The following is a 27,291-nucleotide window of genomic DNA, read 5'->3' on the forward strand; positions in this document are numbered from 1 at the left end:
GCCAATTTCTTCACACCTATTAGCTGTTTTTAGCCAATAGGAGCTGTGGATTGGGCTGGGAGATCATCTCCCCCTAACCCTCCAGAGCAGAGCACCACATGGAGCAGCACTCTGCTTATAACAGCAGATGCTGTATGCCTGAGGGTCCTGGCAAGATGGGCTGTGGGCCAGTGAGATCCCACCCTTGAGAGGTATCTTGCCTACCCCCGGATAAAAATGGTAGCTGAGTAGTGATATGAATTTTATTGGCACCTAAAATGCTGGACTTAAATGCCTAAAGGAGTTCGATGCATTATGTTCTTTGTTTATCTAGCTTATAATACAAACAAAGCAGGCCAGGGTCTGCCTACACTGGCACATTTGTTGTTGTGCCAGCAAGGCCCCATGTATCGCAAAGAGGAATTTACTTCAAAGGTAAGTAGCTTTGTAGCCTGTCTCCCATAACATTCAGTATCAAATACCTCAATTACTGCTAGTTGTAATAATTCTACTTTACATCAACTAACTTCAGTAACTATTTCCTTAAGCACTATCATCATTGCTGAAAAGATGGTCTGATCTCAGAAATAGTAATGTCAGGTTTTCAGAAATTTTAAATAGCAAGTAGAAGTTAGCAAAATGGGCCAGACTAGAATGCACATTAAATAGGGGGAAAAAACCAACCCAGGATTAATTCCAGGTGTATTTGTGGACTTGACTTTACAGTGAAATTCTATCACTTATCACACGATTCTTCACCATCTGAGCTTTAATTATATCTATTAATACCAGTTCTTCTAATTGCAAGAAAAAAAACCTTCTAAAGGCATAAATCAACAGCAACCTTTGAGTTGCAGATAGCTTGAAAGAGTGAAGTATTAATTGTAATACTTAATATTTTAGCATTGGTCAGTGTTCTATTAATATGTTTATTCTGCACTCCCAAACCATTTCCTGTACTGCATTAGGTGTCAAATGCCTCACATACTTAACTTCACCTCAACAAAACAAAACTAATAATTCAGTTGTGTGAATGCAAGAATGACACACTGAAAACTAAAAGCCTTGTGGCAGGATGAAATTAAATGCTGTTTGTTAATTTGCACATTTAAATTAAGAATGTGTTCCCACAATGGTATAAAATTTAGGTCCAGCTTGTTATACAGTAGAAAGGCCTCTTATTCTGGTCCTCTGCCAGAGAGATTTGGAAGGTAGGATGCTTATAACTGGGTTCTATTTCAGATGTTCTGAGAGCCTGGGCACACAGAATTAGTTTGTGCCTCAGTTCCAATCTTGAAAGTGGGGATAATACTCCCTTCCACATAGCTATGCCTATTTAGATTGTGAACTCTTCAGAGTCTTTTACTGTTTGTCTAGTACATAGCACAAAGGTGTCTTCAGCAGTTAGGTGCTACTGTAATACAAATAAGAAAGCTTTATCGTCACGTGTGACAGTTTGTAACAGCAGAGAACTTAGTTACTACTCTTATTGCCAGCAGCAAATAATGTCAGTCCTAAAAGTGTGCTAAGACATACAGCGTGCTAAAATGCTGTTTATAAAATTGATTTCCTTTGTAACACAAACACAGGGATTCACCCTCTTCTGATCCAATAGTTTTCTTTGAAAGGACTGCGTAAAAGGTGGATGTTGACCTTGCTACGTAAGTGCAGAAACTTTCTACAGTAGTCTGACCACACAACAGAAGGTACAGCACATGCACTGAGTAAAGAGGGAGCAAATAAGGGACAGTGAAGTTACAAGCTTGTTTCCCCACTGATGGACACTTCAGATATACAGTGGAAGTATGTATACTGGATGATGTGATACCTTAGAAAAAGGTCACTTGAGAGAAGAGATGCGAAATGCTTGTGATAATAGGCTACATCTACAGTAAGAGCTAAAGGCATGGTTCTCTGGCTTGTGTATACATGTTAATGCTAGCTCAAGTATAAACAGCAATGTAGCCTTCATAGCATAGGTAGCAGCAAAACTGCCAAGGCATGTCCATAACAAGCCTGCCTGAAAGGAAAGGGTGCTAACTTGGCACAGCTAAGCCATGCCTTTGCTGACACCACTTGTGCTCTCACAGCTACACAGGTATTTATATTCACACTAGCTGCAGTATGTATACATGAACAAGTGAATCAGTCTGAGTTCACAATATAAATACAGGCAGTCCCTGGGTTACGTACAAGATAGGGACTATAGGTTTGTTCTTAAGTTGAATTTGTAAGTAAGTCGGAACTGGCTCCAGATTCAGCCGCTGCTGCTGAAACTGACCAGAGGCTGACTACAGGAAGCCGGAGGCAGAGTTGCTCTGCCCCCAGCTTCCTGGAATCAGCCTGATCAGTTTCAACAGCGGGAGAATCTGGAGCCTGGGACAGAACAGCTGGGGCGCTGCCTGGTAGGTTCCCACAGGACCAACCCGGCAGCACCCCAGCTGCTCTACCCAAGGCATCCCGCAACAAAAGCCTGGTCTGCTAGTGCGCCCCCTCCTCCCCCCAGCAGACCAGGGAGACAGGAGCAAAGCCACCCAGGCAGCGGGACTCCCGCCGCCTGGGCAGCTTTGCTCCTGTCCCCCTGGTCTGCTGGGGGGGAGGGGGGGGTCCAGCAAAGCCGCTGGACTCCCCCTCCCCCCAGCAGACCAGGGACACCCGAGCAAAGCCGCCGCCTGGGCAGCTTTGCTCGTAAAGCTGCCCAGGCAGCGGCTTTGCTCGGGTGTCCCTGGTCTGCTGGGGGGGGGGGGGGGGGGGAGAAAGGAGGAGGTCCAGCGGCTTTGCTGGACCCCCCCAGCAGACCAGGAGAAGCTTTTCTCGCCCCCGGAGGACATGGGTGGTGACCCGCCGCCCGTGAACTCCGGGGCGAGAAAAGCCCCGTTCGTAAGTGCGGATCCGACATAAGTCGGATCCACGTAAGTCGGGGACTGCCTGTATACAACCATCAACTCAAGCCCAAATTTAATTACTGAATAAATTGTTCATATGACCACACCAAATGGCATGTGAACTGCATAAGCATAAATTATCTAATCAATCAGTTAATCGCTTCTTATTTGCAAGTTTTCCCTTATTCAAAATAAATTTGTTCAGCAGTTAAGATAGGATGCAGGAGCTGAGCATCACAAAAGTTTAGGGTCTAATGCTGTAGACTGACAAGCAGCATTTTTTGATTAAGTTACTTAGCACAGTGTTTTCACCCTGTGGTAATTTACTGTTAGGAGCACACAGGTACTGTTCTAAACGCATGTTCCATTCACATGTCTGTGAGCTACCTTTCCATGTTATAATGATTTAAAAAGGAGATGTCATCACATTTTGCTGTAACCCAAGGCCAGTAGTCAAAGGGGAGAATTTGCCCTTTTTCTGAATCAGTGTTTTGGCAATATACAGTCAACACCTGAAGAAGTAGGGCTCTGACTACAAAAATATTCCAAGTAGAACACAATCACCAGAAGACTTCAGTGGTATATACCTGAGTGCAACTAAGGGTACGTCTAGACTACATGCCTCTGGCGACAGAGGCATGTAGATTAGGGTACCGGACATAGTAAAATGAAGCGGCGATTATTTAAATCGCCGCTTCATTTTACTATGTCCGGTACCCTAATCTACATGCCTCTGGCGACAGAGGCATGTAGTCTAGACGTACCCTAAAATATCTGGACTAACTTGGAAAGGCACAATCTTACGATTCACTGAAAAAAATCTGACAAGCATGTTATCTAAAACATTCAACGTACACAAATAGTAATTCAACTGTGATACATGAGGTTTTGAATCAAATAGGTTTAATTTTATTTAAACAAAATTCTTTCCCAAATATAGCACTGTAGTCTTTGTAGCAGCAACCAAAGAGACATTATAAAACAATCCAGAACACAGAACAGGAAGAATACAAAGGAAGTATTTTCAAACACAATTAGTCTAAAAAGTCCTGGAGTACACAGGAATGGTTCACGTTATAAAAAGTTATAATAAATTATGTCATCCTTTTAGTTTGTTTTCCAAGTGATTGATGTTATGTCTGTACCTTCACCTGTGTTTATTACGAACCTGCACGTGACCTTAAGCTATAAGTTTTCAAAAGATTCTAGGAGAAGTATATAAATTCAGCTGTATTTCAATGGGACTTGTACACCTCAAATTATTTAAGGATTTTTTTTGGGGGGAAGAGGGGGGAAATCACTATAGCTAATGAGTAGTCAACCAATAGCATAATTTAGATATTGTGCATCAGAACTTCCACATAGCGGTTGTAGTGATAAAAATTTTGGTTACTTTCCCCCCCTTGTCATTAAAAATCTCTCCTTAGATCTTTTTAAACTAGTCTTTAGCTTATTTGACTGTACACAATATATGAAACAGTAGCAAATTTGAGTAAGAAAAACCTCATCCATAACGGTCAAATCAATATGTGCTTACAGATTCAATGCATTACTCACACTGTATTTCATCTGAAGGTCTCTTTTGGAAAAGTAGATTAGTGTAGGGGTAAAGATTAAGAACTGGTTTCAAGGAATGGTTAACCAAAGCAAGTTTTTTTTTTTTTTTTAATATAAATATAGGATGTACTTATTTATTTTAATAAAAATACTTACTTAGTATAGATCAAAACCAAGAATTCCTTAATACATTAACTATATAGCTTTTAAATATATTAAAAATATCTTGAAAGAGGTAATATTTTCAACAAAATTAAATTTACTTTGAGGTTATATTAAAAATTCCTACATTCTCATAATGCTCAGCAGTTTCAGGGAAATGGACTCTAATTTTTCAGGGGATTGACAAAAGTTTAAGGCCTTTACGAAAAAGTTGGGGAAATCAATATAAAGTACTGCTGTGCAACAATGATACTCAATTTAAAAAAAAAGCAGCAGTACTATTAAGTAGAGTTTACACTCTTTACATATGGTGCATATTATTTAGTAACTCAAATTCATCTTTCTTCCCCTTACTAGATCTACATGATTCTGGCATGACCATGTTAATCATCAAGCTTTCAATTCCATCAATGGATGAGCCATAAATAGCTGGAACTTTTGGAGTGGAAGCCAAGACATCACATACAGTGGAAAAAAAATTCATAATGTCAGGATACAAGTATCTAAATCAGCAGTTTAATTCAGTACAGACTGTGCAGCTTCCCTGATGATCGATGCAGCTTTATCCAATTCTTCTTCTGTTTGTTCCACTGTTACCACTACTCGAATACTGAAAAAAAACACAAGAGTAGGCTCTTGTAATGACACATACATTAAAACTAGCATAGGAGAAACAAAGGAATATCAGAATTATTGGGTGAAAAGTTTCACACCAATTTAACAAACTTAATCAATCTTTAAACCTCAGTTTGAGAATATCCTACCACCTTAATTAAAAACACATTATAAATGCATTCCTCAAACAAAAGAAAAGGGCAGTGATTAGTTACCTGATCATGGGGTGCAGAAAGGCTGCTCCTTTCATTACTAGGTCCACACTGCTTTGATGTTGAGGTGGGGGGGGGGGAGGAGTGCGTCCAGCATTGCTTTATTTTTAGCACTTATGTAACCCATATATTTGTGCATTCTCATATCTAATCCCTTGTCCTATTTGATACATTTCATGCTATGTAGATAGCTACTTCTTTTATATAAAGAACATCCTTCTAATCGGTTACATGGAGATCATGCATAGCAACAGTGTGGTTTTGCCCATTTTCCCCATTCAGATGTTTTAGTTTTGAAGAACTTTTATCTACTTTGCTCTCTGGAATACTTATCACCGATGTTTGGGGTTACAAGTATTTTTTTCCTCTCAACTTGTAGCAAGCACCTGTTTTTCTTAACTTTTAGTTAAATCAAAATCAAACAGTTTAGAAAATTTGGTTTAATGTACAACTGTTGGGCCATAAACTCAAGCACAAATGATAAGGTACATAACAGATTTGTGAAGCAATGATTCTTTAGCAAAGCAAACAGTCATATTATCTCTTTTGAATTAGGCACTGAGAGCACCATCTTATTCCCACATTTAGAAATACAGTAAAACGCCAATTGTCCAGCATTCAGTGGTCCGGCACTCCCGATAGTCTGGCACCAACTGGAACCCGGAAATGCGCCGGCCACCCGGACAATTGGAGCTGCTGTGAGCCCCATGGGCGCTCGCGGCTGGGAAAGGGAAGGGGAGAAGAGGGGAAAGGGATTATACCCCTGTGATGGGTCTTCCGGGATCCGCACTGTGACCGGCCGGTTGGGTGGGTGGGGAACAGCGCAGTGAAGGGCAAACCCTCTGCTGTTTTGCAGGAAGGCGGGGGAAGCTGCCGCCGAGAGTTTCCGTGAGGGAAGCGGGCTCCCCACCCCCCAGACTGCAGCAGTTATCGCCGAGCAGGGGGGTGAAGGGCGGTGCTGTGAGACCAACCCGCAGCACCCCAGCTCTGCTCTGAAGCTTCTCCAAGTCCACCGCTCGTCAGTGGCAGCGGAGGACTTGGGGAAGTGGCGCGGAGCAGAGCAGCTGGGGTGCTGCCGGGCGAGTGGAGGGGTGCTTGGCGCTAACTGCTGCACTCTGGGAGCTGGGGAGCCCGTTCCCCCTCCCAGAAAGTCTTGGCAGTGATATGAGGCTTCCCCTGCCTTCCTGCAAAATGGCGGAGGGTTCGCCCCTCGCCACACCGTTCCCCGCCCACCTCCCGGACGCAGTGCGGGTCCCAGCAGACCCGTCACAGCCCCTCGCTAGAGTACCTCCCAATAATCCGGCATATCCGATAATCCGGCACCACCTAGGTCCGAAAGGTACCGGATTATCGGAAGTCTACTGTACTTTCAAGTTCAATGGGCATCTTATAAAAGCCTGCCAGGGTAGCAGTGAAAGCAATACTACTCTGCTGACAATGAAGATTTACTTTATCTTGACACACAGGTTATTTTTTCGAGACACCATAAGCCGTAATATCCATTAAAAGTTTATTGTAAGCATGATATTTCTCATTCTTCACCTGGCAAGCTATTAAGAAGGCCAAAAGCAGACACTTTGTTTATAAAAACATTTAGGAGGTTTTCCTCATGCAAGAGGGATAAAAACAGAGGTTTCTGATTTTTGCTCACCTAGGTGGTGGAAGACATTTCTCTTCTTTTTCCAGATAACAGGCTTGAGTTAATGCAATACCTCTATTCATACACTGCAGACATATAAACAAACAGTTAAGTAACTGGCAACTTCAATACCACACTAGTATTACATTCTATGAACAACGGTTATTTAATGTCTGCTAGACAAACATGGCAAAATCTTGTACAGCACAGAGAAAAGAACACATCAAAACCAATGGCAAGTCCTGTATCCGAAGTACTAGCATTTCCCTAATTAGTTGCCATTAGACAACACTCCAGCGCATAAATGCATCCTTTAAAAGTTTAAAACTTTTTAAAAACTCAAATGAGTTTCTACAGTAGGTGGTTGTGTTATCCTAGAAGAGACATACTGGGGCAGGTATGACGTTTCCTTCTGCATCTTATTACCAGCATTTTGGAGTGGTTCAGTTGATTTTCAGAGGGGGTCTGAAATGGAGTAAAAGGACCACTCTCCTAGGTATTTCATACGTTAAGTCAGTAGGAGTTCCTAAATAGAGAAGGCTAAGAATAGGCTTCTTTAATTTCACACTTGTCTGCAAGTTCAGCTAAAATGTTACTTAAAATAGGATTACACCAACTACATAGTAGTCCTTTTTATTTTAAATATCAGTAAAATCATCCAACTATGTCTATTGAGTATTTCTGCTTTGCTTCTATGGATGCTTCACAAATTGTTGACCTTGATTAATACACACTGACTATACATCACTATCTAGTATCCCTGTCTATAGAAATCATTGCTGATGAAGTCAATACGGATACTGTGGATAGATTTAAGACAGAGGATGGATTAACTTTAGGACTTAACATTTGTAGCTATGCTAATAAAGAAAAAAAAGACTGCAGTTACCTATGGAATAAAGAGTTATTGTAGGTTATATACCATGAGTATTATCTTGTTCTTTAGTAAGAAGGATCTCATGGACTAAAATCACCAATGTAAGCAGTTATTGAGCCCATACAGAAAACTATGGATGTGAATGACTACATTTAAAAGATTTCTTAAACAGAAGAGCACCTATTAGAGTTACATTTTCAAATTTAGAGGAGCTCAAACACAAAGCAAGTACTGTTATCCCCCCCCCCTTCCCGATGTCCCAAATGCACAAGATGCACTCATCTTTCACACACACCTCTCACATAAGAGGTCTTGAGAATCACTGTAACACTGGTTCTCTAACTTGCACTCTTGGGCCACTTGCAGCCCATCAACACACAGCTGCAGCCCATGTTACATTCTCAGGGCCATACAGGGAGTATTGTGCTTTAAGTGCTAAACTTTGTAACAACCTGCAAAATAATAATAATATGCTCATGGACTCATGTAAAATTCCATCCGGTAAAAATACCACACTTAAAAAAAACAAAACAGAAGTTCAAATGCTTCAATAGAGCAACAGAAGTCTGCTCATAAAGAATAACTTAGTTTTTAGACGTCTCAGAAAAGTCCTTTCTAATCCATTCATATATACATTGGAGTGGGCAATCATTTTTAATGGGGGCCACTTCAAGAATCTGGTAAGTGGTCAAGGGATGCACTTGGAGAAAGAAAGGTTTATCGGTTAACTGTTTACAGAATCATACTCCCACATCCCTTGTTTTTAGTTGGATGTTTCCTCCTGCTCAAGTTATTTTCCCAACCTTACTCCTGTGATTTTTTTTAAAATCTCTTTTCCTCTACAATACCATCTCACATCTTCAAAAAGTGAACAGGCACCTGCTGTTCTCCTTATTCAATTGCTATTTCCCAAAAGGGGGTCTGGAAAACTCCAGGTCAAACCAATAATTCAACCAACTACCATGCCATGGCTTTGCACAGAATTATTGCTTTGCTAATACTTAAAGAGTATAGATGCTTTAATTTTAAAAAAGGACACTTACATAATCTACAATTCTCTTGAGTAACTTCATATCATTCTCTCGAGAGCCACTGGTCTCTTCCAACTGAAGGTGTAATGCTGGAGAAAATGACTCCCCCACAACTATTAGACCAGAGATCCTGAAACAAGTCAAATAGTTTCAGTGATCAGAATAAAACAGCAAGGTATACAAACAAAATGGTGTAAACACAAAACAAAGCTATTTAAAGGCTTGCCCATTTTTTGGCAGTATTTCAGGAAAACACTTTCTAAATTGTTTTACATTGGGAGTATGTGTTACAAGAGAAATTTGCATGCAAACAAAACTTTATGCCTTTGAGCTTCTATATACCAGCAACCACAACAAAATTTCAACTATGCAGCCACAAGTTACTCGTGAGCAGCAGCTAATTATTGAACAAATCCAACAACCCTATTGCACATTGTTTCCTTCTCAAAGGATGCTTACACCATGTGAATTTGGGTAAAATAGATTTGTTGCTTTATGCAATACCTATCTAATTTTCTCTGATTTAGCTGTTCTGCTCTAACAGAATATTTACAACACAAGTGGGGAATCAGTTGTCTGCCATAGCCAATGTTAATTTTTAAATAAGGCTTCATATAAGTTGAATTCCTTTCCTTAAGAAATGTGAGATTGTAATACACAAACCTAACAGTTCATTCCTTGATTTGTAAGGCTGATTCTTTAAAAACCACACACCTTGAGGCAAGACTTAAGCACAATATATTTTACCAATAAAAGACAACACCTAGACACACCAATCATAATTAAGAATCAGTAGGGAAGTTAAGAGGGGAAATAACCTTCTCTTATGAAGAACTGTAAATTCCCTATCAAGAAAAGTAATCAATACAGTAGGAGACAAAATGAAAAATCCCAATTCTTTGTTTCCAAATATTAACAGCTTATCACATTCATGCACTATGCTGCTCGTGTCAGCTTAATTTAGATTTCCTAGCATTGGCAGATTGTGCGTTATACAATCCATTGTAAATATGAAGGATTTTTTTATCCCCATATTAGTTCCCTATAAAAAAAGAAAGCACAAAGATAGGCTCTCTTCAGAAAAAACACACAAGTTGTCAAATCCATGGAAAGAACAGTGTGCCACATAATGAATCATGGAAAAATATTTTAAGGTTTGAAGCGTGCCTTGCATTTCCACAAAGTTCTACGAATTTAGAGCTCTGTTTTAAAGGAAACTTAAACTGGCCTTCCATTTTTTGCAACAATAAAACTGCACTCAAAATTGGTATTCTATAGATATAAATTCTGAAGTTGCTTCTAAAAAAAGTCACTTGCTCTTTAACTGCATGTTTAAATATTAGAATGCTGACTCTAGAAATCATGGGGAAGAATACATAGCAACATATGGATCCCTGAAAAACAGTCTTAGGCAATGTACAATGTCAATCACAAACAGACTACACAGGATGACAGACGTCAGTTGTTAGATATGTTCATAGTCAGTAACTCCAGGTCACTGAAGGACAATTCTAGAAATTAACAGGTAGAAACTGCAGTCAGACATGGTACCATACACCTTAAAGGTTTCCTTGCACCAGATATTCTCTTCTAGCAAATATGTTGTCTTGAACTTAAATACTTGCTATTAATAACATTTTAAAGAATCTGCATCAATATACTAATGACATCAGTAGCTAGTTACACAATATGAAGTAATTTAAATTTAAATTAGGCAAAGCATTCATGAATAGCTTCAAGGAAACAGGGGATGAAGTAAGAGGACGGGTAAGAGTTAATGTATTTTAAAGCAGGAAACAGCCTTTGTATCCCTGCCAATTCAAACTCTGAATCTCAGTGACTCTGCTGAGACAACAATGCTTTGTATTGACTATACACTAGACTTCTAGAAGCTGCTTTGCAAATCCCTTAGAAGCTGCTTTGCAAATCCCAAATTGATGTCTAATTTGAAGTTGTCAGTTACAACTCTAGTTAAATAAACCCTAATCTGACTCAAGCAGCCATTTAACCAAGGATGAACAAAAAGAAATGCAAGAAAGTCAGTTTCAGCACAGCTTTGTCAGAGAAAGGGATAGACACTCAGTGTGTGAAATGAAACAGCTGGCTATACTTCTCTTGCAGGCTTTGGTTAAGTGAAGTAACATTTGAAAGTCCCCAGCATGCACAAAATACTAAAATCCCCCTGCCCCAGACTTTTCCAATGAAGCAACTAAATTATAGAACCTTGGTATTTTCAACCTTTTATCACCAATTTTTTTTTAAACTTAGGATAAAAATTCATAATATTGAAAGTAGGGGTGTAAGCAAGTAGTCAGCTACCCGATAAGCCAAGGCAGGGGAAGGGGGGAAAAGAGGAACAGGAGCCAGTGCTGGGGGGAGCCAGCTTAAAAGCCAGTTCCCCACAGCATGGTCTCCATGGTGCCACCTGCCCTTCCCTCCCTGCACTGCTGCCTCTGATGCAGGGAGGCAGGGTAGGCTGCCACGAAGCAGCTTCTGCCCACAGCAGGCCCAGGCTCACCACAGGCAGAGGCTGACCCACATCCCTGACTGCAGCAGCCCTGACTGCAGGGGGTCCCGGCAGTGAGCTTCCTTCATGAACCCAGTTTTTAACCCAGTTATACTTTTCGCCATTACACCAATCACTGGCAATGAGTTCTACAGCTGTATAGTATGTGTGTGAAAAAGTATTTCCTTCTGTGTTTTGAACTTGCTGCCCATTAATATCATTGGGTGAGCCTCAGTTCTTATATTATCTGAAGGAGTAAACAACATTTTTCTGTTCACTCTGCACCATTAAATGTTTCTATAGACTCTCAGTCCATCCTCTCCACACTGGTCATCTCTCTTCTCTAAGCAGAACAGTCCCTGTCTTTTTAAACTCTTTTCATATGGAGGATGTTCCAATCCCCTTATATCTGGTTGCCTAATCTCAAAAATTACAGAACAGCAACAAAATTGCATACAGTATTAAAGACATGGGCAATACCATGTATTTAACCTGTGAAATTCTTTGCTAAAGGATATTATGGAGGCCAAAACAGTAAACAGGGTTCAAAAAAAATTCTAGATAAATGTGTGGCAGATAGGTCCACCAATGGCTATTAGTCAGGATGGGCAAGGACAGCATCTCTAGCCTCTTTGCCAGAAGCTGGGAATGAGAGTGGATCACACTTTATTAACACCTGTTCTGTTCATTCTCTCTCAGGTACCTGGAATTGGCCACTGGCAGAAGACAAGATACTTGTCTGAGAGGCCTTTGGTCTGACAGAGTATGGCTGTTCTTATTTTAAATGAGATTTGTTACCAACAGTTTATCTATGTAACATTAAAACTTTCAGAGTGAATCTGCTTGCAGTGTGTGTTTGTGCCTCTTACACTTCAAATTCCTAAAGTAAAAAGTTTATGGACCCTACAATTATACCTGAAAATAGAGTTACAGAAAAGTAGCACTGTTACATGTCTACTACAGTCTTTTATCCCAGTTATAAGTTTCAATCAATTATTTAGTGCCCTTCCTTTACAATTAGTTGTAAGAGAATTTAAATGCATCAAGCAACTAGATAGAGACCACACAAATATTGTTATTGGCAGAGAAAACACAATTCAAGGAGACCAGACTGTACTGGATTACTTATCACCACCTTTCAATGGAAACCTTCAAAACCTTCAGCAACTGACTTCATTTCTTTATCAGAACCCATTAGAGGGAAAAACACCACACACACTAGATTACAAGGCTAATCACTAGAAGGCTATTAGAAACTCCCCCTCCCCCACAAATATAGCAAATACCGTTATATGAAATTAAAAAAAGATTGTAATTGCTTGACCACTGCTAAAAATCAGTGGGCACTACAACTGAATTCTAAGTTACTGCAGTAACTGACAATGTAGAAATTCAATTGGAACTATAGGAGCAGGTATGATTCTGAAAATTAGTCAATTGCCTATAAATACATAAGTAATGAATCTAGAACATTTACTTTATTAACCTCAGTGTCACTACAGAGGATATTATATTCATGATACTTTGTAATATGGACCTATAAAATGCTGAGCAATTTGACAGTAAATCAAAATCAAGTAGTTACCTTTGTAAAGCTTTGTGAATTCTTTTGCATTTCTCCCGTAAAGTTTCAAAAATGTCTAAACAAAAGAAGAGAGCCTTGGTATATTTTTGCTGTATATCTCTATAAATCCCAAATACACTTTTAATATTTAAAACATTTAGTACAAAACTTTGATCCTCTTTACACTTCCTTATAACTATCCTCAATCCTAAGAGAATGAAGTGACGGGGTTTGAAGATCTGACATGGGTTTTCCCCCCACACTCTACTATTCTAGAAGAGTAGTTTCCTTCTAGAAAGTTTTCTTGAGAGCCAGTTATAGGACATAACATGGAGAATCAAAAAACTACATGTTGCAGGAATATAACAGAGGTAAAACGGCTTCAACCTTTGGTAATTATATACTACTTTCTTCTTTAACTTACCGTGGAAGTTACCCATTGTATTCTGGTCAACACAGTAAGAGGGAAATGAGTAGGCCATTTATTTGTACAAAACAGATGTTAATGGGGTGTTCAGTAGCTCCCCCATCTGGCTCTTTCCATTTCCACTTTTTCACATATGGTAAAAAAAGGAAGAAGGGTGGGGGGGGGGAAAGGGGAGGGAGAAAGAGATATGATGGGAAGAGAGAATGGGAGAGATGTTTAAGGGAGAAGGAGTGAAAAGGAGATAATGAATGTAAGATGGGGAAAAATAGCAAAGAGACTGAACAAATCAAAGGGTAACAAATGAGGAAGTGTTAGTGCGATTATACAAGGCATTGGTGAGACCTCATTTGGAATACTGTGTGTAGTTCTGGTCCCCCACGTTTAAGAAGGATGAATTCAAACTGGAACAGGTACAAAGGGAGGCCACTAGGAAGTAGTGGGGGCAAAAGACCTATCTGGCTTCAAGATTAAACTAGATGGGTTTACGAAGGGGATGGTTTGATCGGATAACATGATTTTGACAACTAATTGACCTTTCACTATCAGTGGCAAATAGGCCAATGGTGGGATGATAGGAGTTACTATAGAGAACTTTTTCCTGGGTGTCTGGCTAGTGAGTCCTGCCCACATGCTCAGGGTTCAGCTGATCTCCATATTTGGGGTTGGGAAGGAATTTTCCTCCAGTGTAGATTGGCAGAGGCCCTGGAGGTTTTTCACCTTCCTCTGTAGTATGGGGCACAGATCACTTGCTGGAGGATTCTCTGCATGTTGGGGTCCTTAAACCATTTGAGGACTTCAATATCTGAAAGGTGAAAGGATTATTCTAGGAGAGGGGGGTGAGATTCTGTGACCTGCATTGTGCAGGGGGTCAGACTAGATGATCATAATGGTCCCTTCTGACCTTAAAGTCTATGAGTCTAAGTGCTCAACTAAAAGGGCGGGGGATGAAAATGGAGGAAATTACACCCACAGGCATTAATCTTGAGCTCCGTCAGCTTTCCTTTTGAGCAGAACTAATAATTTGTCACATTACAAAAGTATTTAATTTTTTAGAATACAATACCTGGATTCTCCTCCATGATATTAAGGGCTTCAATAGCAGCAGCAGCTAGTAGAGGCGGCAGAGAGGCTGAAAAGCAGTAACCTTGACCCGACAATCGCTGAGAAAGAAAATGAAAAGTTATAAACAAAGCTGAAAGTTATCATCAGTTTTGCTTGTCCATGGCTATATTATTTATATAAATAAAAATCTTTGAGTCATTTGGTTTAAATTAAGGAAAAAAATCATAACTTTCCACTTAAGTATTCAACAGTGGTTCTTTAAGTCATCCACACAATCTGTTTGAAGAAGTGGTCTTCTAAATCCCTATGTAAGTCAGGATTCAGTTTGTAAACAAAAGTCCAGTCACTGTCATTTCTTAGTAATTCAGCCTGCTATTTCATTTAAAAATAAGCAGCAGCATACCTGATGGTCAATAACAAAAGATCTTCCACAGCAAAATCCTCCAATAGAAGCTAAGGAATTCTCCATGTTTGCACTAATCAGATCTATATCGTCAATCTGCCATTAATAAATTACAAGAGAGGAATAAGGTGGATGGAGGCACAATGATGCTTAATTATAATCAAGCTAAATTACAATGCATGATCTACCATTCCAACAGGCTTAATAGGGCAAAATACACCATGCTACCATATACATTCATGCCCCCAAATAGCTTCAAATTAAAACTGGGACATTCAGCCATACTTTTTTACACAGTTGACACAAACAAGAAGCTTTAAAACTATATTTAGAAGGACTCTTTATTTCACTTCTATGTTTTCAGGTATTGCAATATATGCAGCATGTAAAAATCAAAGTATGCATCTGTAGGCCCCAATCCAGGGAAGTACTTTGGTACATAGTTTATTTTAAGCATATGATTTTTCCCAACAAAGTCAATGGGACTGAATGTGATTTAAGTACACGCTCAACTGGAACAAGCTTTAGGCCCTAGAAATACCTAGTTGTCCCATTAACTCAAACAAGTTCTCTTTTTTTGTGAAGGGTGCAATGCAGCACGTAAGAAATGACCTTTAACACAGAGCTTTATTTCTGTCAGTCTTGACAGACTGAGCTTGGGCCAAGGGACTTTACATACAAGTAATCAAATGATGCTTGGCAAACATCATGGTAATCCCACTTGCACTTTGTTTCTTCAGAGTGTTTATTTGTTTTGTTGCAAATATGTGGGTTGGATGAGTTAGAGCAAATGAGCAGGCAACAAAGGCAGGAGAAGAGATGGCAGCGTGGAAGGTGACACTGACAGAGGAGGGAGAGATCAGCAGAGAAAAAAAGGATGCCAGAGGCCAGCCAGAAGGTGGAAGAACTGGACATCACCAATGTTCAAAAGGTTGCAAAAGTCACTTCTGTTGAGGAAGCACTGCATCCCATGTATGCTTTTCTTTCTTCCCCGGTCTATGGCTTATGAAAAGGCCACCTCCTTGTGGCTGCACTATACAGTTCATGCCAAACTAGTGTTCCAGAGCATAAGAAACCTGCTGAATTTGCAAACACTGGGAAGCGCTAGAACAATGAGCAGGGCTATGCTACAACTTAGCAATTGAACAGTGGTCACCAACCAGTAGATTGGGATCTACCGATAGATCAGATCTTGAAGCCTGACAGGTGATCTTGATTACTTTGGCCAAGAGGCCATCAAGTGCTGGCACTTCAGCTGCCCCCTCCTCCCACTGCTGTGCACCTTTTGCCCTTCGCTTTGGAGCTGCCCCTCCCCCAGGGAGCCTCCTGCTTTCTGTGCAGGGCAGGGGAGAGAGAGGAGGGGTGCTGAGGTCAAGGTGCTCCCTCCCACTCTGCATCCTCTCTCCAGAGAGCAAAGAGGGGGCACAACAGGACTTAGGATAGAGTTTGCTGACTACTTTAGGGAGTGGTACAGGGCCAGGACAGGGGTGAGCCTGTCTTTGCCCTTCTGCACCACCACCCAGGAGCCACCAGCAGTGCCCAGCTGGAGTCCACATCCTAAACTCCTACCCCGGTCATTAACCCCCTCCTACAGCGCAAGCCCCTGCTCTATCCCCAAGCATTCCGCATTCAAATACGATCCTAGAGCCTGCAGCTAGAACGCTCTCCAGCATCCCAACGGCCTGTCCCAAGAGCAGCTCAGAGCCCCCCTCACACTCCAGATGCCTTAATTCAAGACCAGAGCCTGCACCCCAACCCTGTGCCCTCACACTGATGAAAGTGAGGGAGGATGGAGTGAGCAGGGGCAGGGCCTTGGAGAAGAGGCGGGGCAAGGGTATTTATATTTGACGTAGATCTTGGATTGCATTTAAATTCAAAGTGATCTCGGGCTCAAAAAGACTGGAGATCCCTGCAATAGAAAGTCTGACTCCTTATGAAAATCATTCTGTGTCCTACTGAAGGGGAATGAGGGCACAGCAGATGGAAAAGGATTTGAGGCCTTCTCCATCAGAATATTTGTGTTCATGTAAAATTGAGTTTATGGTGATGTAGGTAAAGTAAAAAAAGTGCCTGGACCCCAATTGAAGGACTTAATTTATCTTGGGGGGGGGGGGGGGGGAGGAAAGAGAGAAGGGGGGGAATATTTATGTAAATCAAACTAAGTGAATTAGACAGATTATATTATCGGTGATCAGCAGAAATCAACCTCTACTGTGGAGACAGCGCCACAGCACCTTACATTTTAAATTTAAAAGATTCTTTTTAGTCCATGCCTTGGTGTTCTGAAGTGTACCATGCTCGAGTACAGACTAAACCACAGAGATATTGGTACCTAGACAAAGCAGGATACAAATTTCTTTGGAGAAGTTACAAGTTGTGCCCATCTGTAATGTGGGGTCATTTAATATCTATGTATTTAAAAAAAAATCTTTCATTAAGAGGGATTGATTTTAAAAGCCATTTGTTTTCCACATAACATTGTTTAGAGCAAATATATTCTACTGCATTTAAAATTAAGACAACTCTTCTATCAGTCACATAAGCTCACATTACTATGTTAACTGAAGAGCCTGCTACTACGTGTTAGCGGAGTACTGGCTTGAAGACGCTTCAGCGTCTAAGGTATTCCAATTCCTACTCCAAGTACAATGTCCTCATAGGACAAACATAGCATATAACATTTACTATTTCTCTCTCCTCTCCTGCTATTAATGAGATATAAAACCAGTTTAAGACTTTAAGTAATTTGTTCTTCAGAGAACTTTGTGCAAAATTCAAATCCAAAGTGAATGTTAATGGCAGATAAGAGGTCTCATAAAAGGGAACAGTGCCAACTCCACCAATCCCCAAGGCTGTTATTTGAACTAAAAAATTAAGTGATTGTGTCTATTAAACAAAAAGATCAGCACAGTAATTGGATAGACAAACTGACTTAAGATTCTTAACATTCACAGATGAATACTTTTAAAATGTATAGTACTGTCACTGCCAAAAATATAAAAGAAAATTTGCACCAGAACTTGCTCCAGTCTACAACTCTTGCCAACACAAAGTGGTCCCACGGACCTGGCACTTACATTTATTCCAAAGTGTTCTGTAACACCTCGTCCATGTTCTCCAAGTACCCCAAAGGAAAGACTTTCCTCCAAAAAAATCCTCACTTTGTATTTATATTTCAATTTTATCTGCAAATACATTTAATAGTACAAATGATACAAGACAGTAATATGACAGTACAAATGATACAAGACAGGCATACTTTGCAAAGAAATAAGGTAGGTATAGAAAAGATGGAAAATTCTGTGGAATATCTTAAAGTATTCTGACTAATGCAAGACTGTTCATCCCACTAGATTGCTCAGCTATTTTGTGCTTTTTAAGTTGGCCACATCATTACCACTGTTTAAAGACTTTAAGTATAGGAAATCTAAAATGCCAGTAATGAGACCTATTCTTTTCGTTTTAACAAACAGGCTATAAAATACTTTAAAATATTATGTAAAATATTCACAGTATTCTCTCCTTTACCATCGGGCACAGTGTTGCATACATGCTATTCATGTTTAGTTAAGATTGTACTCCTTGGAGAGAAGCATATTGTTTTCATATTTAAGAGACCAGCCTCAATTTTTAAATGAAAATTAAAAAAAAAAAAATAGGAATATTAAACTTATCAGGAATACTCCGTAAAAACGTATCACTGCTTACAATTATGATATGTACATTATAAGACTGCAAAATTCTGAGCCTGATTATGAACTCAAAAAGTCAGTTCTAAAAATCCACTTTGTAGCTAACAGAAAAAGAGTGATAATATTCTATTTTAGAAACGTAATCATGAATAAGTGAAAGTTTAAGGTTGCACACAAAATATTGCCTTCCCTTACTTTTAAGGCTCAAACATGCAATATTAATACGCTATTAGTAATTTGTCTGCATAATGCACACAACTTAAACAAAATGAACCCACTTACCAATTCTGGAAGAGGACAAATATCTCCAGTATTCACATATAATCCTTCCACCAGAATAAACCTTCGCGTTACACAGGCCTTACGAGGATTCTTCAGAGAGAAAGTATGTTTCAGTACGTAAGTTGTCCAACAACAAAAAAATGCAAACTTATTTAGGTTTTTTTTTTCTTCAAACCAAATAATTTTTATTTCCTAGTGAGATACACTGCAGCTCTTATAACCATATGAAGTGTCTTACAATTGGCTATTTAGCTTTATTATTTTTAAAGTTGCCGTATCTTATATGATATTTAAGATTCCATATTACTGTGTAACATCAGGGACAGAATACCATCAATTCAGTTAAACTGCATGTTTATGCTAAGGGAACAGAATTCAGAACTGTACACTCAGAGGGCTCTACCAGAGAATAAAAATGCTCCCTTAGCTGTTGGCAGCATTCAGGGTATATTTCCTCTGCAACAAAAGAGGTAAGTGGAAACAGTGTAGTTTAAAGACTTTGACTGCAGTAACTTTATGTTGAAAAGCCTTAGTCTCATTTCAACAGAATCCTATTACAAGTGCCCTTTTGTAGCCACCTCAAATATATTCTTATGCTAGAAGGTTTACCTACTTTTTTTTTCTTCATTTATCATTGCTCGGGGAAGGGGGTAAGGAAGAGGGGTTCAATTTGCAGGTTTCCCCAGAGAAAGAGACTCAGCCCTCTGACTGCAGTAAATTGGGGCCAGGTGAAAAGTGCCTTTCCATATTTGCTGCAGTTCCAGTGGGCACAGTCAGGAGAGGGGTGCATGTCTCCCAGCTGAGGCAGGTCCAGGTTTGTCCGCTGCCAGCACACCCCAGCCAGACTGAGGAATGTAGCAAACCATGCACTTTCCCCTAAGTTCCTGATGAAGGAGGACAGCCAGCAATGTTCCCACATGAATGGAGGGGGGAGTTGCAGCCCCCCCCCAAAAGGGCACCTAGGGGAACAGTAGGCTTTAGGGTGGGGCAGTCCTGGGTGCGGAGGGAGGCACACCACCATCCAGCCCCTTTTACCTGCCTGGTGATCCTATTCCTTTTCTGTACTGTTTTATGCATCCCCATACACACTGGGGGAGCTCTAGGCCTCCCCCACACCTAAACCCTTACCTTGCTTTAAGTTATGTAAGAGGAAGCTGAATACTAAGTTTCGTGGTCCTAGCTCAAAAACTTTAGAATGAGTATTTGAACAAATGTACAGATGGACTCACTTGTTCACAGACAAACCCTCTCAAATATATAGCAGGCAGTATATATAGTAGATAGTAATAGAATAAGGCCAGAAGGGACCCATGTGATCATCTACTGTGACTAACACAGGCCCTAGGACTTCCCTGAATTAATTCCTGTTTGAACTTCTCACAGAAAACAAAACAAAACCCACCATTCATTCTTGATGTGTAAATTGCCAGTACCAGAGGAATCACAATACTTAGAATGCTCCAATGGTACATGTATTCACACTATTAATATGCACCTTACATCAAGACTGGATTGGAGTACATTTACCTGCTGACTGAAGAGCCCTCATCAAAATTCTATTCCCCATGTAAGTAACTAGACTGACTAAGTTACCCCTTACCTCATGAATCTTGCCTAGAAGGTATGTTTTTCAATTCTTCAATAATTTTCCTGGCCCTTTTCTGGATCCTTTCCAAGTTACTCACATCATTCTGGAATTGTGTACATCAGACACGGACAGTATTCTTGCCATGGTCATACCAGTGCCAAAAAGCAGAAGCTAAATATCATCTTTACTACTACTCACAATGCCCCTATTTATACATTAGCCCTTGCAGTCAGATTCATATTAGTTTCCAATGTTCAGCTGATTATCCACAAGGGGCCTCAAGTCTTTCTGTATATCAGCCTCTCATTATGTAAACACAGTCTGCATTCCCCTCCTTCCCCCCCAAAGATCTAGGGAATATTTGGTTGTATTAAAACGCATTGTTTTCCTGAGTCAAGCTTACCAAGTGATCCATGTTGCCTCTTCACCTGTCCTTTAGTATTTACTACTCCTATTCCCTCAATCTAGATATTTGCAAACTGTTATATTTTCTTCCAGAATATTGATAAAATCGTTACATATCCTAGAGCCAAGAACTGATACTTGTGGGACCTAACATCTGCTCATTCATTTCCCTTTATAGTTACATGCTGAGAATTAGTAGTCATTTTTAAAACAATTGTGCCATGTTAATTTCCCATTGTTCTAGTTTTTTTTTTAAAACAATATGTCATGCAGTCCAAGTCAAATGCCTTACAGAAGCTTTATTATATCACATCAACACTATTTTCCTCAAATAAGTAAACTTGTAACCTCAAGAAAGGTAGACACTTTCCCATAAACCCACATTGATTGCAAATAATTATATTATTCACCTTTAATTCTTTGGGAGATGGGTAATTATATGCTAATCAAAATCATCCTGCTTACCCTTTAATACTGGCACAACATTAACTTTTTTCTAAGCTTCTGGGAGTTCTCTATATTCCAAGACATATTTTAAAAAAAAGCCACCCCAATAATCCTAAGCACCCCTTGACCAGTTTTTTTAAAAGCATGTAAGTTAATTGCAACTGCTGATTTAAAGATTCTAGCTTTAGCAGCTACTGTTTAATGTCCTCTCAAATTACTGGTGGAATAGAAGTATTTCATCATCATATTTGGCTCCAACAATAATTTGTATAATTAGGAAGCATGTGGAAAAATCACCTCACCTCTTGTAAAATTCTGGATCAATTATTTATTGATAAAGTTCAGACTGTTAAACAGTCTGATTTACTTAGAGCAGGGGTGGCCAACCCATTAAAAAAAAAAGAGAGAGTTGAAAGTGGCAGAAAAAATGCAAAGAGCCACACTAGATTTTTTTTTTGGACTACTTTGTTGAGCAATAAAATAAAATAAAATAAACCCGCTGCCCCTTTAAAAGACAAGGCTCTTAGCCACATCAGGCTCCTGTCAGCAGCTACTATCTTGGCAACGCCATTTCGAATTGCTGCACCAGACTGTTGCCCTGCCCCAGTGAGCACAGGGAGCTGGGGGCCGTTTCTAGTGGCACAGGAGCGGCTACGTGAGCTGCACTTTAGGGGGGACGGGAGGAGAAAGAAAGAGCCACATACCACGGCTTGTGAGTCGCATGGCCACCAAACTCAGGGGCTTTGAAACGTAGGATGAGGGCAATTACACAGATTTCAAAATAATTGTATAGGTACAAACACTGTTTAAATCACACGCCCTTAGTGACCACTTCCCATCACCTACTCTTAACAATGCAATCATGGTAAGGTGTAACAGCCATGTCCATTTTAACTATAACATCAAAATTAAGCATTTATATATAAAACAAATAATCATGAGTACTGGATTCAAATATACAACCTAGTTAAGAAGGGCAAAGACTACAAAGAAATTTTACCTTTTGATCTTCAATCTCTTGTTCTCTCAGAAGTCGCTCAAGGTCAGCCATATCATTATGTTTAAATAACTTAATGTTACTTCGAGATGCCTGTAATCCTTTCTGAATAGCAAAGCAGGCAGCTTCATCTCTAAACACAGAACACTTTCATTTTGCATTTGATTTGTTAATCATTTTTAACTAAAAGCAAATTGGAGCTGCTTTGCTTTTAAACTGTCACGTATACTTGTATAGGCATAAATAAATCTATGTTATTACACTTAATTGTAATCAATTTAAAAATTGGTTTCTAAAACCTGTTACCCTCTGTCGTACCCTCTGCTTTGTGGAAACATTTACATTTTAGTCATGAAATATACTCCTTAGAAATTACTTTAGAGAGACCCTCTAAACTAAAGCAAGAGCCAAAGCACAGAAGTTATACTAGTATCTAATTATGCTGAATTATTCATAAATATTTCTGAAAGTTGGTTTGTTTGTCTGAAAGATCTGTGAAATGGTAAGAGCTAGAAACACCAAATTTTGCACGGATACTACTGATTTTAAATAACTGCATTGGTTATATCTCAAAATTGGTTCCCCAGAGCCCCAACTGAGCCACTAATTAGCTTTTAGTAGTGCCTGATCATAGGCATTTGCTGTATTCTTCTGTTAAGTGCGTCTCAAACTGCAACTACGAGATCCTTTCTCTATGGGTGTGTCTAGACTACAGAATTTTGTCGACAAAAGTGGACTTTTGTCGACAAAACTATACCTGCGTCTACACTACCGCTGAGTTCTGTCGACATAACGTCGACAGAACTCAGCAGTTTTGTCGACGCTGGTAAACCTCATTTTACGAGGCATAACACATTTTGTCGACAGAGTTCTGTCGACAGAAGGTGTTATTGCATCTAGGGTTGTGTCCAGACTACAGGGTTTTGTCGACAAAGCAACTTGCTTTGTCGACAGAACTGAATGTAGTCTAGACACTTTGTCGACAGAAGCTTTGTCGACAGTATCTGTCGACAAAACCCTGTAGTCTAGACGTACCCTATGATAATAGAGAAAATACTAGCTATGTTAATTTCTTAATATACAAGAGAAAAGCATTTCCAATAAAATATACTATCTTAATGTCATTGACGTAGTTCATTCATCATACCTTTTACTATATTTTCCCCGGGCAATGCCAGGTATTTCTGCTAGTTCTAAATAAAACTAACTATTTCTATTGAGACACCATGTTAAAATCTCTGCATCTGTTTTCAGGCCCGATAAGCCATATCTTCAGAGATGCATATGTAATTCTCCTTCCACTAAGTTAGGAAATTACAAAAAAAACATAACTGGATACACTAAGAATTCCTTTTAAAGTTGCAAATCCCTCCTTTAGCAACATATTGAACAACTAGTAATTTCAATTTTCAAACAAAGAATTAAGACCATACCATGAATACATCTTTGGCAGTTAGTGATAAATACTGTGTTCTACTGAAGAGACTCTTAAGATACATTTATACATACAGCTGTGTGCAAGGCACAGGCACTACATTCCCAGATAGCACAGATATAAACAGCAACATAGATGATGAGGCACAGCTTAGGCAAGTAGCATGCCCTACAAGCCTGAACCCTTAGGGCATATGTCCTACACAGGCTGTTCACATGTCCGAGCAGTGCCACTCAGTGCAGTAAATCTTAATTAGCTTTAATATCAAGTGTGAATACACATTAGGGATGTTAAGGCTAGTCACACCTCCCCCCCATTTCTGCCTCTATCAGATAAAGGTACACAGGAGGCCGGGGGGGCGAGGGGGGGGAGAGGGAAGAGACCTAGGCTACATGCCGCTTTGAAATGGCTGCAGCCATTTCAACGGGGCAGCGCTGCCCTATCGACGCAAAAAAATGCATCGACTACTTGATTAGTCAGTTACACGATACTTAACATCCTTAATACACATCCTTCAGGTTTTGTTACACCATCAAGAAAAACATGTTTGGGAATGTACCCTTAACCTTGAGTCTGATGCTGTGTGTCACCTGGGTACATATTCTCCAAGAAAATAATCTAACCTAAATACAGTATGTTCTCTCAAGGTGGGCTGCATTTCTTTTGAAGGAAAGGAGGTTGGATCTGAGGCTTTTGTCACCCAGCAGAACTCTATTGTATTTTGTGGCTGCAGAAGAATTTTGCAAGAGCGAGGCAAGATTTACCAACTCCCAAAGAAAGCACTCTGTTAGTAAGCCATTTTCTCTTCATTAACTTTGAAGTGTTTTTTGAGAGAGACATTTGATACCAATTTTGCCAACTGTTCTCCATACTATTGCAATAATTGCTAGTCAGATTGTCATCAACTCATTTTAATTTACAGTGTGAGGTCATTTGAGTGTAACCATAAGTTGTCAGCAGTATTTAATACAACTCCCAAAGATTTCCTTTAACTAGTTATGTTTACCCATAGCAAGAACAAGTGTTACTACTTACAAGCTTCCAGGGTCCTAGGCTTCTGTCCCCATCCTAGAAGCTTCACACCCAGTCCCCCATACTCCTCTCACATCCCACTTCCTCCAACAATGCCAACCCGTTGGACCCAGTCCCCATCCCAGCCTAGAGCCTTCTGCTGACCTAAAATCCCTCATTTTCCAGCCTCACCCTCTTCTGCACTGCATCCCCCTGATCCAGACTGGTGAAATAAGTGAGAGAGAGGGGGTGAGGGAAAGCCAGGGTGCTCAGTTTTCTGCAATTAGAAAGTTGGCAACCCTAAGTAAAAGTTAGTTACTTTTTAAAAGTGTGATCAATATATTTTTAGAGTGGAATTAAATTTTTTAAAAGTTAGAATTGTGACTTTTTTTTTAAAGATAATGACTGCCAACTGCTTGAAGAAAAATGTATTTTCTCTATAAAAGATCAATCCACAGTGGTGATCTGCAAATAATTTTGTACATTTGCCAGAAATGTAGTTTACGATACAAATCTTACTTGCCTCCTTACTTAATGCAATATAAAGTATCAAAAGGTAACCAGAAGGCAGCAGAAATATTCAAAAAAGGATTTTATTTTGTTTTTATTTAATACTCAAGTATCTACTGAATGATTCAGTACCTCAAAGAAGCTTAACCTCAAGCTTAACACACTCCATTCTATCTTGCTTATGATTAATATCTAAGTATTAGAGACAGGAAAGTGTAACCTGTGTAGCCTGGGCTCATTGGTTAACTCTCACGGTTACACACAGGCTCCTGGTATGCATGGGGAGCGAGCATGAAAGCCAGCTCCACGTGCACACCAGCTCCTTGGGAGCTGCCTCTTCCCCCGCATATAACATCCCCAATACCCTTTTCATTTTAACCCAGTCTTTCAAATTTACTGATCAAGCTTAAACCACTTTATGATAACATCTATTTCTTGTAGACATTCAACTTTAGAAGTGTCCAAGCTTGTCCTCTGCGTTGAGGAGGCTTTGTAGCATGCAGCTGACAAAAAGTGGCTCTCCTACGGTTGGCTACGCCATATTTAAGATCATCCCAGTATAGCACAAGACTATCTAGGGGCACAGACATGGTTTAAGGCTTCCCATTCCCACCACAGCCCAATGTAGATGATTCAAGTTAAAAAGTGAATCTGCAGAAGTTCTAGTTTAAAACCAGGGAAATTCCCTAACACAGCCAGCACAGATAGCCATTTTTGCAGTCGTCCTAAACTGCACTGTACACTCCCTGGAAACAGCTGAATATTAAATGTACAAATTTATGTGGAAATTCAGTTTGTTGGCTAGAGAATACCAGACTTTCTAATATACAAAAAATCAAAGAGTTCTTCAGTATTAAAATTCCTTCCACACACTCCAAATAGAAATTTTATTCTGGGATCTCTGAAAAGTAAGGGTTACTTACACAAACACTATGTCCCCTCTCTTTGAATATGCTGGAATAGCACTGGCAATTGTGGCAAATCCGTATGAGTATATAATAGATTCCTCTGTCCTCATGAATTTTGCTAGTCGATCTTCCAATTCCAAGTGTACGTCTGAGGAAAAAAGTTTAAAATTCATACAGTTAAAATTGTTTTGCTTTTGTTGCAGAATGGTTTAGCCGTCTGTACTCAAATGTGACGCAGCCACCTACTGGAACAGGAATAGCTAAAGAGTAACAGTTTCACAATAAAATGAACACTAAACATTAAAGCTGGTGAATCCATTCTTGATGAGTACTGATTGGTGTCTGTTAAATCCGAGCATCTGAAGTGCTAATATTTGTCAAACCATATAAGAACAGCCATACTGGGTCAGACCAATGGTCCATCCAGCCCAGTAGCCTGTCTGCCGACAGCAGCCAATACCAGATTTACCAGAGGGAGGGAACACAACAGGTAACCCTCATGTGATGCCTCCCATCACCCAGCTCTGGAGAAAGAGAGGCTAGGGACACCATTCCCACCTATCCTGGCCATACAAGATCGACATATTGTAAAGAGTGACATGTTCGAAGAACCAGTGTGCTTGTGTACTCAGAATAGCAATGAGAATTTCCTTACACTTAGAGTGTAAGCACCCTGGTGTAAGGATTACTTTGTTTGTATGGCATCTAATGCAATGAGACCTTGGTTCATGACTGAGGTTCCTAGCTACTATTGCAGTGCAAACAGTAACAAAACAATGCAATTTCCAGCAAGTAACTAAATCCTGGCTGGCTAAACTTTTGCCCATCCAGATTCAGAAAAATCAGCACTAATAAAAGAAGCATGGGCAGGGTCTGTTATATGGCAATTAAGACTTCAAGGAGAGGCTACATGAGATACAGCATTCAAAAAGCTATACTCCCCCTCATGGGATCTCATCAGCTGAAGCGTGCAAGGTATGGGAAAAAGCTACAGCTTTCAGTGTCCTGCTATGAATGGGTTAGGGCAGTGTTCTGAACTAGGAGTTGAGGGCCCCTTGTGGGACATGAGCAGGTTTCAGGGGCCCACCAAGCACAGT

General features: G+C 39.9%; 1 protein-coding gene across 1 annotated transcript in view; it reads right to left on the reverse strand.

Annotated features, from left to right (window-relative positions):
- Positions 1 to 3,750: 3,750 nt before the first annotated feature.
- Positions 3,751 to 27,291, reverse strand: part of SPTLC1 (serine palmitoyltransferase long chain base subunit 1) — a 39,449-nt gene continuing 15,908 nt past the window's right edge. Inside the window, exons 6-15 of the mRNA XM_006131877.5 lie at positions 26,210 to 26,342; positions 22,334 to 22,463; positions 18,894 to 18,983; positions 17,997 to 18,104; positions 14,920 to 15,015; positions 14,518 to 14,614; positions 13,049 to 13,103; positions 8,970 to 9,087; positions 7,062 to 7,135; positions 3,751 to 5,193 (exon numbers count right to left, since the gene is read on the reverse strand). Coding sequence (XP_006131939.3) covers positions 5,100 to 5,193; positions 7,062 to 7,135; positions 8,970 to 9,087; positions 13,049 to 13,103; positions 14,518 to 14,614; positions 14,920 to 15,015; positions 17,997 to 18,104; positions 18,894 to 18,983; positions 22,334 to 22,463; positions 26,210 to 26,342 — 995 coding nt within the window. The 3' untranslated portion in view covers positions 3,751 to 5,099. The remainder of the gene's footprint in view (positions 5,194 to 7,061; positions 7,136 to 8,969; positions 9,088 to 13,048; positions 13,104 to 14,517; positions 14,615 to 14,919; positions 15,016 to 17,996; positions 18,105 to 18,893; positions 18,984 to 22,333; positions 22,464 to 26,209; positions 26,343 to 27,291) is intronic.

Source organism: Pelodiscus sinensis, chromosome 6, assembly GCF_052426305.1.
Source record: "Pelodiscus sinensis isolate ZL-2025 chromosome 6, ASM5242630v1, whole genome shotgun sequence".
Classification (NCBI taxonomy): domain Eukaryota; kingdom Metazoa; phylum Chordata; order Testudines; family Trionychidae; genus Pelodiscus; species Pelodiscus sinensis.